This window comes from Stegodyphus dumicola, chromosome 9, assembly GCF_044657685.1.
Source record: "Stegodyphus dumicola isolate Sdum_Otavi_A_Nest chromosome 9, ASM4465768v1".
NCBI lineage: Eukaryota > Metazoa > Arthropoda > Arachnida > Araneae > Eresidae > Stegodyphus > Stegodyphus dumicola.
The window spans coordinates 59,191,060-59,207,355 of NC_140776.1; the positions used below are offsets into that span (position 1 = coordinate 59,191,060).

Here is a 16,296-nt window from a genome sequence, read left to right on the forward strand (position 1 = left end):
GATATTATACAATTAGAAGAAGGTGTCGGGAATGCATTTAGGTGGAATTGGATGGAACGGAGAGATGGTAATGGGGATACCATCGGCACATGGTGCAAGAAAATAAATGTTGCTGGACAAGCATATTGTGTTTTTTGTAACTCACTGCTGAAGTATGGTGGGGAAGGATTCAAGGCTTTCACAAATCATTCTAAAACTGTGACACATATAAAATATTCAAAGTGCATTAGACATTCAATGACTTTAAATAATTATGCTAATTCGAAAAATGCTGATGACTTACTGGAGACTGATGCTCAGCCATTGGATATAGTGACAAGAAAAGCACGCCAAGAGGTATTAATAACTTCGTTTATCGCCGAGAATTCTCTTTCTTTCAATGTAGCTCCCAATTTAATTGAACTCTGCAAACAGTTGAGCCGCGATCAGATGGCACTAAACTCGTTGGAAATGTCCAGGACTACTGCATGTTGTAAGATGAAATATGGGCTCGCAAAAACTATTAAGGAAAATATCATTAAAACTTTAAAGGAGACTCCATTTTCTCTAAATTTGTATGAAAGTACTAGCAATGCTCAAGAAAGTATACTGGCAATATTGGTGCAGTTTTATGACAACAACCAAAATGAAGTTGTAGTTCATCATTTTGCATCTCTAAAGATGGAATCTTGCAATTCAGAAGCTGTTTTTAAAGCAGTTGTTAATACTATTGAAGATAATAATATTCCATGGGCAAACTTAATTAGTGTATTAATGGACTCATGTAACACCATGCGTGGAAAAAAAAAAAGGAGGTTGAAACCAGACTACGATCAAAACAAAGCACCCCACTTTATTAGATATTGATGGTGACACATGTCACACAGCTAATAACTGTGCAAAAAAATTTGCTTCATGTTTTGATAGATACTTAGAAGATTTGTTTGATGACATCTATTTTGATATGAAAAGCTGCAGTAAAAGAGAAAATTTTTTCAAAATCTGTGAATCCCTTGCCATTAAAAAATTTAAGCCCTTGAAGAGACCAGACCATAGGTGGGTGAACATTTTATGTGTTTTAGAAAGAATCAAAGATCTGTGGGATGCTCTTAATGCATTTTATTTTCACTACTTGGATAAAACAGATAAAGGGGATTTTTTTTCTTATGTTGAAACTATATACAATAAAAGAAATATTTCTGCAGCTCAGAAAAAAATTGTTGAAGGGGTGTATTCTTGCTTGCATTCCCAACAACTCACAAAGGATGCTTTAGCTTGGAAAAAAAGAATACTAAATGGGTTATTTGTTATGCAAAACAAAACTTTATTGCATATGGCATTATATTCAGCAGTATTACCAGAGTTCAACACATATATTAAATTATTTGAAACAAAAAATACCAATGCTTCATTTAATACATTCCAGTATTTATAAATTGATGGCAAAAATTTTCTCTTTTTTTATGAAGCCAGAAAATATAGAGTGCACATCTTATAATGATTTATTAAAGGTTGATGTCACAAATCCAGAATTCCATCTACCTAGCAAAGTAATATTTACTGGTGCAGAAGCTTCTACTCTTCTGAAGAAATTATCAAAAAATCATCCAATAGCAAAAGAATTCCAAAATTCTCTGATGAAAGCTTATACTAATACAGCACAGCATATGAAACAGAAATTACCCCTTAAAAATTATATCTAATTAGTTTTACAGCATTAGATCCAGAGCTAAGAGGTAAAACCAGTACAATATTAGCTTTTGAAAAATTATCATCTTTTATGTCCCATATTTTTAGTGATAATGAAAAGTCAAAAGTAGAAGCTGAAATAAGGTTATACCAGAGTGATATTGATATCACCAAAGAAATGCTCTACACATCTGATGAAAGTGGAAATAAAGTCAAGTGTACAATTGATAAATATTGGTCTAAAGTTTTTAATTTAAAAGATGATTTCACAAATGATTATAAGTATCCTACATTGGCTAAATTGGTCAAAGCCTGCCTTAGCTGCTTCCATGGCAAATTAGTGGAAAGTGCATTCAACTTAATGGATACACTTGTCACTGACTATAGAACCTCTCTTAAGATTGATTCCTAGATGCAGTGCAGACTATTAAATATGATTTAATGGCTTCTAAAGAAACCTCATGTGAAAAATATGGCTCAAAAAATCCAATGACTGATCCAATTCACAAAGATCTCTTACTGGATATGAACAGAAGTTGGAAAACATATCAAGAGGACTTAAAAACATTTATTTCAGATGAGTCACCTATAAAAGTCTCTGAAAAACCTTCTACATTAACAGAAAAGCAAACTGCTTCTACCTCTGCATGTGCAGTTCTCGAGGAAATTTCTTCAACTGTAAATGAGGAAAATAAAAGTCAACCTTCCTGCAATTATGAAGTTCACCACAAAAGAAAGACAAGCCCCCAAACATCAGAAAATAAAAAAAAGCAGCAGAAATTAGATAATTTTTTTTAATGAATTAATTCAGGTAATTTAAAATATTTACATAAAATGTAGTAGTTTATATGTTTGAAAATTCATGGTTATTAATTTTGCAAAAAAAGTAATTCATTGAACTTTTATAATTAGGTCATTTAATACTTCATAATTGTAATTTTTCATTTCTCTCCCCCCCCCTTCTCGAAACTCCAAAATGTCGGTATTAAGTCCGTAAAAGTTTCAGGGGAGTTTTTGGGGTCCCTCAAACACTCCTGTATTAGAAAACAAGAAATTGTGAAACATTAAATTGGGGAAATATGCTTTTATTTAAAATGTACTGAAAGAAAAATAATCCAACTGTATTGAACAAAAACTTTAATCTTTTTATAGATGTATTTTAATAACAGTAGAAAAATAATATAAATAACAGTTTGATGTAATGCTAGTAATTTTTTAGCATAGTATTAGTTCGAGGTCTTGTTAATCTTACAAAAGAAGAAAATACTCAAGAATACTCATTTCTAAATGCCAAATATTGCTTTATGCTTGTGTAAAATTATTTCTGATGTGATCTTTTATGTAGATCTTTAACTAAAAATTTTGTTGTCTTATTATGTAACTAAGGGTTTAAAAATAATTAGACATTAGTTTTATGAAATAAAATCTCAGCTTTTCAGAATTTAAATGTACTTAAATGTTGTGTTATTAGTGAATGATTAATTGGTTAAAGAGTTTCTTGTCATACATTTGAAGATGGTTTTTAAAATTTTAGATCCTAATGCCTTGTCTTGTCAGAAGCTAATGGAATTGGTGCGTTTGATTTGTTGTAAAGCTGTTGAACATGTGCAGTACGGAGCACCAGCAGCACAGCTTTGTTTCTCAATAATAGAAGTTTGTACTGGATGTTTAATAATTTGAAAATTTTAATATATTTCTGTTGATGTTTGGTAAAAATTGTATTTTAATGTTTTGTATTTCTTTTAAACTTTTATTGTTTTTTTGAATGATCTTTTTAAAATTTTTGATATCATGCCTTTTGCATGTGACAAATGTGGTAAAAACTAAATCAAATGTGGTAAAAACTAAATAGCAATTTCCAGTTTTTATATATTAATTTCTTTTATTAATGCTTTTTTGCCTTGTTTTAATGTTAATAAAATACATTTATAAGTTTTGATGATTTTTGGCAAGTGTGATAATTATTTTTTATCCAAGTTTGTAATTATAAAAATGGAGCAAAGTATAATTATTACACTGGAATGTAATTGAATATGTTCTAAACTGTAAATATTAAAATGAAATGTATATAGACTGTCTATTGTCAGTAACTTGTGAAAATTTAAATAATTGATGTTTATTTTTGTTTGAGACTGAATTAAACATATTGTATTAAGAATCTAAATTCTATTTTTCAAGCAATCTGGATAGTTAAATTTTAAAGGTGAGACGCTTAATCCTTTTACATTTTGTATTTTATGCAAGTTGTATTAAGTATAATTGCATATATGAAATTCATAACATTTTAATAACCTGAAATCTGATTATGAATATAAATTTAATTTATAAGTAAAAAGACATTTGTACATATAAGTAAAATGTATTAATAAGTAAAAGTTTAAAAAGATGTGGTCAATGATAGGTGCTGGATCAGGCCAAAATAGGTAGTTTTAATAAAGGTCTATTTAATGCTACGGTTTAATGATTTGAGAAAGAGAGTTAGAACAAGATAAATATAAAACTAAATAGATTTTATAATGGAAATTCTATTTAACAAAAGTTACTCTGTGTGGAATAAAAATTTCAGTTGACACTCATTAATTTGATAAAGTAAATTTGTCATATTAATTGAGATTTTTTAGAATTCACACTTTTTTAAAGCTTAAAGGGCATTAAACCCAGAAGGGCTATTAATTTCATTCTGGCATTTTGCGTGGGTTCACTATAAACGTTGATTCACTTCAAATTTTTGCCACCAAATATTATCGTCCTGTGTTATATTTAAAGAAATTAAACAATGAAGAATCTGCATAAATGTATGTATGTTTCTCGCATTGGGATAAAGCAATGGTACGTAGAGCCATCAAATTTTGAATAACATAATCCTTCACCAAATATTGACATCTGGAAGCCCTAATTTGAAATTTGTTTTATTATCGATTTCATATTTTATAACACTTCAATGAATTTGTGATTAACAAAATCAAGGGTTTCAAAGCGAGCAATGACAACACTGTACTGAAAAAAAAGGGAGGGGGGACATTTTTTGTCTCCAGCGTGTGAGACTGTATGTTGGAAATTCTAAAGATATGCTCATTTTAAAGTTACTTTGCAATATTGCTGTTTAATAGAAATTTATGGTTTAAGTGTGAACATTAAAACCTGTTATTTGGTACTGCTTCTTCATCAGTTGAATGATTAAGTTGTACTTCTTGTGAACATCTTTTTTCTTTATTTTATTTGTATGTGTGTGTTAAAAAACTCTGACTTTGCAATTGTTAAAATTAGCAGTCAATGTAATAATGAGATATGGAACAAAAACAGAATGACTCGTTTGATAATTTAATAAAAATTGGAACCTTATTGAGAATTGCAGTAATCATCTGGCCTTGAGGCTGATGTTTTGGCCAGGAATGGTTCATTAAAGGTTAACTGGTCAAAACAATAATCGTAGATATATTTTTTGTTTAATCAATAGATTTGTATTTTAGGAAACATGGTTTAAAATTGCTTTTATCTTTTAGAAGGAACATGATCACACATTTCTTGAAAGTCTCCAAAACTGCTGTCGTGAATGGTACAACGAGAGAGACAAATTACTCCGTTCAACATTTTTGACATCAGTTGGCATGACTGCACCTGGAATGCGGCGATGGGCTGCTTATGTGTCATTTCTCACTGAGCTCTTTCTACTTGTGAAAAATCAGCATTGCCAAATGGGTGAAGCTGTGTCTGGTGGAAATAGTCCCATGAACTTAATGAGTCCTCACCCAAACTCGCCTATGGCTCATCTTGCTTTGACACTTCAGACCTTACTTTTTGAATGTGCAAATGTCATGTTGAGGCCATCATCTGTCAACATTGAGGGGGAAGTAAGTCTTTGTATATGCTGTATTTATTTAAAATAGGCGTGTAAACTAAAAGCTGACCTTGAATCTTAAATTGTGGAAATATCTTTCTTTTGTATTATTCTCAGATATTTTTATGTTTAATTTTAATGAAGAGATTTTAATATATTTACATATTTTATATTTCATTAGTTTTTAAAGATTGATTATTTTTCATAAATTAAAAAATTGAGCTGTTCATTTTGTGTTAATTAATGAATGTTTTGTATCTGCATTTCAGTGACATCTCATGCTTTCAATATTTAATGTACATTATTTTACCTCAGATTTAAATTGGATAGTTAACTTCAGTAGCTGAATTATTCAGTTTTATATGCAGTTGGCTGAATTTAATTATTTTTAATAGAGATATTGGTTAATTGGGACAGCTCTCTTCTCACAGAAAGGGGACGATTCTTTGGTTATATAGGAATGATCTGCCACTTTATTTGTTCACTGTGCAGACCAAAAATTGTGGACAGTTTCAGAACTTGGAGGAAATTGGGTGATTTAAAAGTTTTAAATTGGGTGATTAAATTTAATAAGGTTGTGTCGGTAAATATGTTGTAAGTTTTCATTTCCAGTAAAAGTTAAAGAATTAAAAGCATTTCATGAGAATTAAAAATATTTTTTATGCCCAGTATATTGATGGCATTAGTCATCTGCATGATAATAGCATGTAAAAAAAATTGAAAGTGTTTTTTTATAAGTATTCTCTGTAATTATCTCACTGTTTTCATTTCTGTCAAGTTTGTTTAATAAACAGAATTAAGTTGAAACCATAATATTATCTCTTTCATTTGTAACTTCATTTGTCTAAAAATTCTGCAAAACATCATTATGATGTTACATTAAAAAAGTTCATGTAAAACATGAATATTAGATCTACTTCAGAAATTTTTTGCATTTGATGTTTGTAATTCTGAGAAGTGCAAAATAGTGTTTTACAACAAACTAAGTTATTTTTATATAGACAAAAGTTCTAAGATTGGATGCTTTGAGTTGTCAGTCAAGTAATATGTTAGTGAATATGCATAAATAAATTCCCAGATTTTTACATATGATTAGTTAATTGGAGGGCTACTGTAAGATCTTTTGATACTTGGCGTTAGTGTAGGACATCTTTGCTATTTAAAATACTTGGAAAAAATTCTAGGATAATTTTTTTCCTTGATCGAGTCTGCAATTATTAATAATGTTTTTAAGTAAATATTTAATTGATTTTCATTGTGTATTGCAAAATGCTATTAAAATGCATTTTAAATGACCTAAAAGGAAGCATACTGACAGTAACAAAGAAGTAACTTTAAAAGTGAATGTTTTCTGTACAGTATCATCCATCAAAAATAGCTGCTGAGAAATAAGCAGTAAAGTAAAATGGAGCTGTTTTCCTTATTATGGTTTATCAAATTTGCCCATTTTAATACTAAAATCAGTGAAAGTTTGATTCTGAATCTGTTTCAGAATTGTAAAAGATCAATTATATAAGGCAAATTCACTTAATAATGAAAAGTGCCATGATAAAATCAGTGTGTATGAATACCCATCTAGGGAACTGAGTTCAAGGAAGTGATGACTAATAATTTAAACTAAATTCCTAAGTGAAGAATTCTTTGTTTTATTTTCTAAGTTGAGAAGCTTAATAATTTTTTTTTGAGTAAGCAAACAAATTGTTTTTTTTTTTTTTTTAAATATTAAAATGCTGTAGGAATGAAATGGTACTCTTGTTTCATATTCATTATCCAAGGAAAAACTTATCGTATAATTTATTTGCATATCTCATAATCGTAGTCTTACCAAAGCAGAAAGAATGGAAAAAAATAGTTAAAGATAAAAATTCTGCTTTTCGTCCAATATTTCTCACATGTAAAGAGACAGTTCCTAGGATTTTCCTTTTTAAATGAAATATTTTTTCTTTATAATGCTCCTGCTCTATTTAGAAGAAATATTTTATTTCATAGTCGAGCTTATGCATGTAATCATGTCATGATGTATACTTCCCTCATTAAAATTTGTACACATGGAGGATGAAACTTGTATAATATTTTAGTTTTCTCTTTTTTATAGATTGAAGTACTTCGCAGAATGTTGGTAACAGTTGGTAAGCAGCTGGAAGCAGATGCTCCCCAACGCATGCAACATATGGTGTCAAACTTGCGTGATGCATTTGTTAATCCGTCCATAAATGCACAAATTCGTAAAATTTTACTTGAGGTGATTGAGCTCCATGCAAGCAACTGGCAGCTGGATCTGCCTCAAACCTTGTATTATTTCCCATATACAAGGCTGTTGTGAGAAGTGAGTTGATATTAGTTACTGATATTTTTTCTTTGATAAAATAACATTTAATTTATTTGGCATTCAATAATTACGTAAACTTTTTTTCTATTCTAGCTTATTAGATTTCCTGAGAAAGAAAATTTAATATGGATATGCTTGTTTTGTTGTTACATTTTAGTTTATGTTATAAGCTTTTTTAAAATTGTTTTAAAAGCAGTTATTTATAAATGTAAAAAGTGAAATTTATAAAGAGCAACATGTTTTGTATGTACAAAGCTTTGTATTGTTTTAGATTACTGCACTGTTTTAAAAGTTTAACAAAAACATTTTCATATAAAAAAAAGAATAAAACTTTGTGTGTATTGTTAAAAACATCCTTAGTGTTTTAAAAATTTCATCATAAATTATTGCTCACATTTGCTAAAAATCTGTTGCAAAACCAGCTGTTTCTTTTGTGTATAACATGGCAATATTTAATCACATTTTTTCATCTTTCATTATCATCAGTAAAATAACAACTTTCAGGTATCAAAATTTTTAGTTGCTGGTATACATAACCTTACCTTATATATTAGTTAGGCATGAAATTATTCTGAGCCTAGTTTAATATTTATAATTTATGTAAAAATTAATAGTCTGTAGTTTCTTTAATATTTATTTAATTTAAATGACATTGGTTTTAATCACAGAAATAATTCTGGAACTACTTTTCGATATACCCTGTTTCCAAAAGTTAGTCAGTAAACAGAAGAGTGGTGATAACTTAAAAAGTATGCAAGCAAATTGGATTAAACTTGGTGATGTTATTTATTACGCCACTTTCAATTTAAAAACATATGAAAATTTTATACAGAATATTTATATTTAGTAATATCAATGGAAACATGAAATATCCTAAATTGAGACATAAAAATTAAATGCAAAAAGAGAAAAAAAAAATATTCTCAATAGTGAGTATGATCATTCGAACAGCAATACAAGCCTGGCAGCAGTGTCTTATGCCGTTTAAGATGTATATAAGATGCAAGGGTAGTAATGCGCGTTGATCAAGTAAAGCAGTTCTAAGCCCTTCTAGGATTTGGGGAGGGGGCAGCAACACACCTCCTGAGAGAGATGGCATTCCATTTGGACTATAGTTTCTTTAAGAAATTGTTGCATGACTCGAGAAATGTGAGAGCAAGCATTATCTGCTTGCAAAATGAAGGTATTGCCAACTGCAGTGGAATAAAGATGAAAAATAGGATCTAGTATGTCATCTCTGTACCTCTGAGCATTGAGAGTTCCATGTGACAGTACATGAAGGTCTGTATGCCCATATAAAGATACTCTTTCTCGTGCAAAAGCACTACCTTCTGCATTTCCGAATGTTAAATGGAGATATTGAGAGTTTTCTTCTTTCCATATGTAAATACGTAGAGAATTAATTATGTAAAGCAAAGGGGAATTCATCAGTGAACAAAACAGACCTCCACCGATTTTCATTCCAGTTTATATGACTGTGTACCCAATTTAAATGCTCACTCCCTTAGCAGGTGGTATATGTGACCTGTTTATGAGCCAGTTTCTATTAGAAAGTCCTCCATAAAGGCATCCATCCCCTTAGGCAGATAACCTTTAAGTGCTTTGCCATAATCAAATAAATCAAACCAGTGGCAGGAGATAGGTGGAACCTACAGACTTTTTTCATGCAGTCTCCTGCATACTGTCAGAACTGATACTATTCTTCCTGTAGTAGAAATAAGTGTGGATCTAAGAGATGTATTTACAGTCCTGTTGTAATGCTGGTCCACTGAGTTGAAAATACTGGTTATCAGCATAACTCATTTTGTCAGTTTTGCTTTCTCAAAATTGTTGTAATGTACCATTGAATTGCAATTACCGTTGTATTGAATGGCAGTTCCTTTCTAAAAGTTGATTTTAAGCTGTATCGTATTTATGTAAAGTGATGGTAATGCCACTATTTTGTAGAATGCTATTTTAAACAGCTTGCTTTTATTTGTAATATGTCCATATTTCAAGAATTTCAAACTACCTTTAGTGGATTTATCATGATTTTTGTTTGCTCCTTAACTTTTGGAAACCAGTGTATTTTAGGTATATTGCTTTTATCACCATTTTAAGAAACATGAAGCTGTGAATGTAAGAAATTTAATAATGTACTTATGTGGCTGACATTTAAGAAATTAAGTACTATATTTATGTGGCTGAGGTTCACATTCAAAATGTCATTTGTGATATAATTGATAGCATAGAAAAGAACAATTATAGATGCATGAAATACATTATAGTTGGTTAACCTCTTATTAATAATGCCCTTCGATATTTCCTCAGATGTTCTGTTATGTTTAAAAATGTACCTTATCATTATTTACATTCATCTGTTATTTCCTGCTGCTACTTATACTAATCTTTAATTTTTTGTAAAATTCTTTGCAGTAAATAGATTATTTTTTATTTTAATACATGATTTTAGTTTTTCACTGTAAGCATATTTATACAAAAGTCTTGTTAATGTTATCTAGATTTTTCTATTTAAATAATTAAATGGAAGTGTAATAATTTAACTAGAGATATTTCCAGATAAAAAAACACACTTATTTTTATGTTTAAAATCATATGAATCTTGTTAGGTGTAGGGAACAAAATATACTTTATAAAAATGCTGTTGTGTAAACAAATAAATAAAACTTTTGGTAAAAACATGATTACATCAAACATAGCATTTGTTTAATTGTAACATATATGATGGTACATTGTATGCTGTAAAACAGAATGCCAGTAAGCACTGACATAATTTCATCATGAATCTTAATTAAATTGTGACCTGATAGTATATGTAAATTACTGTATTTTTAAGTTGCTAAGAGTACTGTTAATGTTTACCGCATTGTTGACATTATTCAAATAATGACTTTGTGTTAATTACAAATTGTATGATGAATATTCATTTCTGTGACTTTTTAAGGTAGCTGAATATTAGGCATGAGATATTTATTTAAAATATGTACATTTATAACCTGTCTTATATGTGATTTAAGGTAAAAATCTCATAAAATACCATTTTTATATCTAAGAAACACTAACAATTAAAAATAAATAATCTAAAATAACAAATTATTTTTTAAATTTCAATCATTAAAAAAATTCTAAATTTATTTAAAGATAGTATAACTTCCTATTCACTAAAAAAGTATTAAAAATGTGCTTGTATTGATTAATGTAGGTTGGAAATTTATATTATATTACATGTTATTTAACGAACTAGGAGACTATTAATGAAGTTAAGTCATATTGTTTATCATGTTTTAAATATGGTACTAGAAACTGCATTTTAATGCTTTATATGAAAATACCATTGCAGCTTAGAAGGCAAATAAATACTAGCCTTATTGATGCTTTAAATTTATTATGCTGGTTTTAAGGGAAGTAATGACAGTCATAAGTGCTGCAATTACAGCAGAAAACACTAGATTAATAATTATTTTATTTAACTATAGTTAAGTAAAATTAATTAGTATCTAAAGGAGAAATTTATAATTCAATTACGGTAATATTTTAGGTACTTATACCTAAACTATTGCTGTTATTTTTTAATATTTTTCATTTCTTATGGCAAACTATTTGATAGTATGGAATTGGCATTTATCAACTTTTTTTTAATGTTCTTCGTATATTTTTATATGCGATGAATGCAATGAAAAATTATCAAAAATACTTTATTTAGCTTATTGAAGAAAATTGTTTGGTAAAAAATAAGCAAAAACAGAGTTTGATTTTTTTTTTTTTTTTTTTTTAAATCCTATATGTATGTGACCTAAAAAAAGTTCTTGTCCGTAAATTACACATGAAGGAAAAAATTATTCTTAATTTTAGATTGCTAGGAGCAAATGTGTCTTAACATTTTCTATACATAATGTAACATATGTATATTAGTCCTTTTTTGTTTCATAAACATTCTGTGATATGTAGCCTGTAGTTCATTATTTTATGTTTTTGCAGTTATATTAGTTTTAACATGCTTAAAGTTATGCAATGTGTTGTATTCTATTTTATAAAATAATTTTCTTTTTGCCATTGATTGTTGAATTTAAAGTTTTTATTGCACTGCTTACATTTATAAAATACATAAAATGAATACTTGCAACTGAGTGCCAATATTTGTCTGTATTATGTAGAAATCGTTTTTGATATTGCAAGTAAAATCATGTTGATATATATGCTTAGTTTAGTGCAATATGAAACTTTTAATTTGAAAAATATTGTAATATTTTGTGCAAATTCTAGTCTTCCAAAATAAATTCTATTATATATTTATAATGTATATGTGTTTCATACAGTCTTACATTACTAATGAATGTTGACATATCAGCATGAATCTGATTCCAGCCATAAAACTGAAATGGTGATATTTTGCGAGATGCAGTAAATTATTATCTTTTGCTATGATAATATCTTGTAAAAAGGCTTAAAAAAAAAAAAAAAAAAAAAAAAAAAAAAAGGTCCTGACATGTATAACTCTAACATTTACTTTCCCATTTGTAATGTTTTCATCTAAATGAAGGTTATTTCTTTCAAATATTTGAAAATGCATTTATATGTGTAACAATTATCAATATTTCTTGCATTTAGCATTAGAAACAATTATCTTTTTGCTATCTTATTATACCATTTTGTTAAATATGCTGTTGGCAAATTATAATTATCAAAAGCTGTTGTTCGTCCGTTTCCAGTACGTTACCTAATTGCTTGTTCTGAAAGGTGTCTCCCAGTCTTTCTTGTTATCAGTCTTTTTTCATAATAGCGGTACAATACATATCAGTATAAAAAAACTCAATTATTTAAAACTTAGCTTTAAATAGAGGAGATTAACAAAAGTACTGCATATTTTCCCCATTTTTCCTGTTAAGTACTTCATTTTTACAATGTGTTTCTGGAAACAAGAAGATTACCTTCAAATATTTTAGCGGCTGTTGTTAGGTTTCAAATTCCTTACCTCTTTGAATTAAAATTTATATATATGGAATAGGATGGCTTGGATAAAGCTGCAATGAATTGGCAATGGTTCTCTATGTTATGACTTAGAGAAGCTTTACTGTGTATTTAGAACGATGATACTCGGAAGACAAACATAGCCTTGGATTCTACACATAATTTCATTCCTTGATAACTAATTCTTAGTACACATATTCTTTTTCAGTGCACATCATCATTGTGGGTGTGCTATAACAGAATTTTAACCCCACAATTTTATACAGACTATATTTTTAGAAAAGTAGATGATAGCTAGCAGAGCTTAAGCAACACGTCAGTGAGCGAAGTAGCATTTTGGGTGCAAGAGAACTGAAGTGTGAAGTTATCCAGTATGGAAACTTGTCGAAGTGTTTCAGTTTAAATAAGAAAGGTTTACGTTCCAAATTAGCTATGTTATCAGCATTATGCAAGTCATTTGAGATAGACTGATCTAGAAATGACGCTGTCCAGAAAAGTTATTATGATTTTTAGAACAGAGAGGAGGAATTAAAAACTATTGCTAGTTTAAATTATAATTTTGTTTTACATATTTTTTATCTATAAGCTATATATGTATATAGTTTCTAATTTCCTAATAATTTTGATCTTTTCAGTAATTTATCTAATTGATATGATTTGTAGACATCTAACTGGTAAATTTTATAAGCATTTATTTCATTACCATCCCAAATAAAACGTATTTTGAATAGTAACATAAGCCAAATATTAAGCATACAGCTGCAGACTGATTGTTTTATGTGTATGATACTTGTCGGAGAGTATGCCACAATTTATTTAATAGCTCAAACTTCTTACCATTTAACACAGATCTGTATGAATTTTGATTATATTAAAGAGTCACACCTATGTTTCAGCCTACTGGAAAAATGTCTTACCGTATAGCTTGAGATTAATATGTTTCTGCTATAAATAAGTGTGTTATACTCAAGTAACACCAATTCATATTAGAGCTGCTAACCCAAAAAAACAGTTTATAGAATTCAGTAGTGCAATTACTATAATTTTGTACTTCCATTTTTTTTATTATTATTTTTTTATTTCTATGCTTTAATCTTTTGATGAAGTTTTAAAGAAATTTTTCCCTGCATATTTAACAAACAAATAACACATTAAAAAAAGTAAAGTATGAAGTATAAAAGAAAATTTACGAATTGGTGAAATTATTGTTCTTTATTCATTATTATCAGTTCCGTATGAAATTAAATTTCTTTTCTATTATTTTATCAAAATATGATACTATCATATTTAAAATTGCAGTACCTAACCAGGCTTCTATAAGTGGGTTTTGTTCTGTTTCATTATCAGAAATATTAATTTGTAGCTGAAAATATTACCGAATGCATAAAATATATAATAGGCAGCATTCACCTAAATTTTGACTTTTCTTTCCTAGATAAGAACAATTTTTTTTTTATTATTCTTTATGCATGACTTGGTAATTATCATAAAACTGGAAATTGATGATTTTTACCAGAAGGTTCACCAGCAGTTCTGCTTTAGCAGAAAAAGTTTAAGTTATTTGAATATGGCAAAGGGCCATTTGCCCCTCCTCTTAGGCATTAGCGCGATTTGCCTAAGAGGAGGGGAGGGGACTGAAGGACCTTTTAAAGGAAGCTGGCTCATATTCAGTTGGGAAAATGATGAAATGAGGAAAACATGGGGAAAATGACGAAAACTAATACAACCAGCATATTTGTCTGGAATCAACTTGTAGTGTTCAGTGGTCTTAATCACACCGCCTGTAGTGGGGCTCAGTGGGAAATGGAGGAAATCTTTGTATGTCTTCTTTAATTAATTGCATTCTTCTTTTCAACTTCTCAATTAAAAGTGCTACAAGCACCTTATATTTTTTTATCCGCCATTAAATGATGCTCATTGGAGTAATCTCTTAAAAGTTTGAAAGTGCAACACATCACTCTTAATTATTTTCCAAACATATGCATTTTCAGTTTGGATGTTTTTGGAATTTATCCACCATTAAATTATGCTCATTGGAGTAATCTCTTAAAAGTTTGAAAGTGCAACACATCACTCTTAATTACTTTCCAAACATATGCATTTTCAGTTTTGATGTTTTTGGAAGGTATGTTAATTGAAAGCAAGTATATTCTTGCCTTGAATTTTCAAGTTAAGGGTATTTAAAAGCTTTTTGTAGTATGGGTAAGAGGTACTTTATACCATTCTTCTTGACCAACTTTCCAAAGTCCAAGGAGGGTTGTTGGTCGACATTTGGGTAATCCGCTTTTTAAAAGTTCACAAACGCAAAAATCCATGTTTTGATGCAGTTTTACTGATTGATGGCACTGTGGGTAAAGAGAAGGTGTTTCATATTTCAAAATTAGATGTAACATGTTTCTGATAATCTGTGGAGTTGATCTTAACATTTTTCTCCGCTGTCTTTATTTTTAATTTACCGTTATACAAAAACCAAGCAACAATGATAAATCTCTTTAAAAATTTTTCTTTAGATTTCTTTGAACCACGTTTTAAGATTTTCTCCTCTTTAATGACAATAAATGCATATCTTTGTATTGAAATCATTTAAATACACCCAAGATTCATTTATTGTGACAGCGTTTTTTCATTTCTAATCGGATCAGTGTTTCTCACAAAGAATTCTGCAGTGCATTCTTTGTTCGGTGATATGTCCTAGAGAAAGACGATCTACATCATGTTGTTTCGCTTTTTTACGTTTCAAATTAGAATTAATCACGTTGTTTACAGTCGACACTGATCATTTTAAGGATTTTGAAACTGTCGTTTGACTGGGCGGATTTTCTTTTAACATTAAAGATCTTACTTTTGAAACATTTGGAACTTTCTGCTTTTTCCTTGGATTTGTATTTGGAACAATTATTCCACTTGAAACTAACAATTTGTTGCTTTTTTCCTTTGTTGTTGACAACGTTATCTGTGGTAGCTTTAGATATCGAAAAATTATGGCTTTCACCTCTAACTAATAAGAATAATTTTCTTCTGGAAGAACACAAATATTGCTTCCATTCATTGCTTCTTAAAGAAGCTCCATTTCCCCTGAAAACAATACTGTCAAGTAGCAGACGAAAATTTATATTTTCAAAAATATAGCTGCAGTTAAAACAAAAATTTCTAAGATTTTTTTTTTAAACAACGAAGCAAAATTGTCGAAAAATGTGCAAAGAGCCTCTGTAGTTCAAACTGTCAGGCTACTCTTCACGTGCTCTCTGTGCAAATGCTTTTATGCAAATGCTGGCTTTGTGTTCGAAACATCCTCGCCTTATAACGCAGAACAGCTGTTTTGTTAAAGACAAAGCAAATCTTTGCTGTATTTCTGAAATCTTTAATTGGTTTCAGGAAATGTCGCATCATTTATTTAATGCTCAGTTACTGACTGTTAGCCAAGTGATCTTGACCCACTTGCAGTCCTGTTTTCAATCCCTGTAACTCCTTTTATTAGGTGGTTGTTCTAAAG

At 29.3% G+C, this 16,296-nt stretch overlaps 1 protein-coding gene across 4 annotated transcripts in view; it reads left to right on the top strand.

Annotated features, from left to right (window-relative positions):
- LOC118203912 (MIF4G domain-containing protein A) overlaps window positions 1–12,131 on the top strand; it is a 107,664-nt gene extending 95,533 nt beyond the window's left edge. For all 4 annotated transcript variants that reach the window (XM_085823499.1, XM_085823500.1, XM_035376212.2 and 1 more), the window contains 4 exons: window positions 3,203–3,321; window positions 5,172–5,519; window positions 7,602–7,832; window positions 7,929–12,131. In XM_085823499.1, the coding sequence (XP_085679625.1) occupies window positions 3,203–3,321; window positions 5,172–5,519; window positions 7,602–7,829 (695 nt within the window). In that variant the 3' untranslated portion in view covers window positions 7,830–7,832; window positions 7,929–12,131. The remainder of the gene's footprint in view (window positions 1–3,202; window positions 3,322–5,171; window positions 5,520–7,601; window positions 7,833–7,928) is intronic.
- The last annotated feature ends 4,165 nt before the right edge of the window (window positions 12,132–16,296 follow it).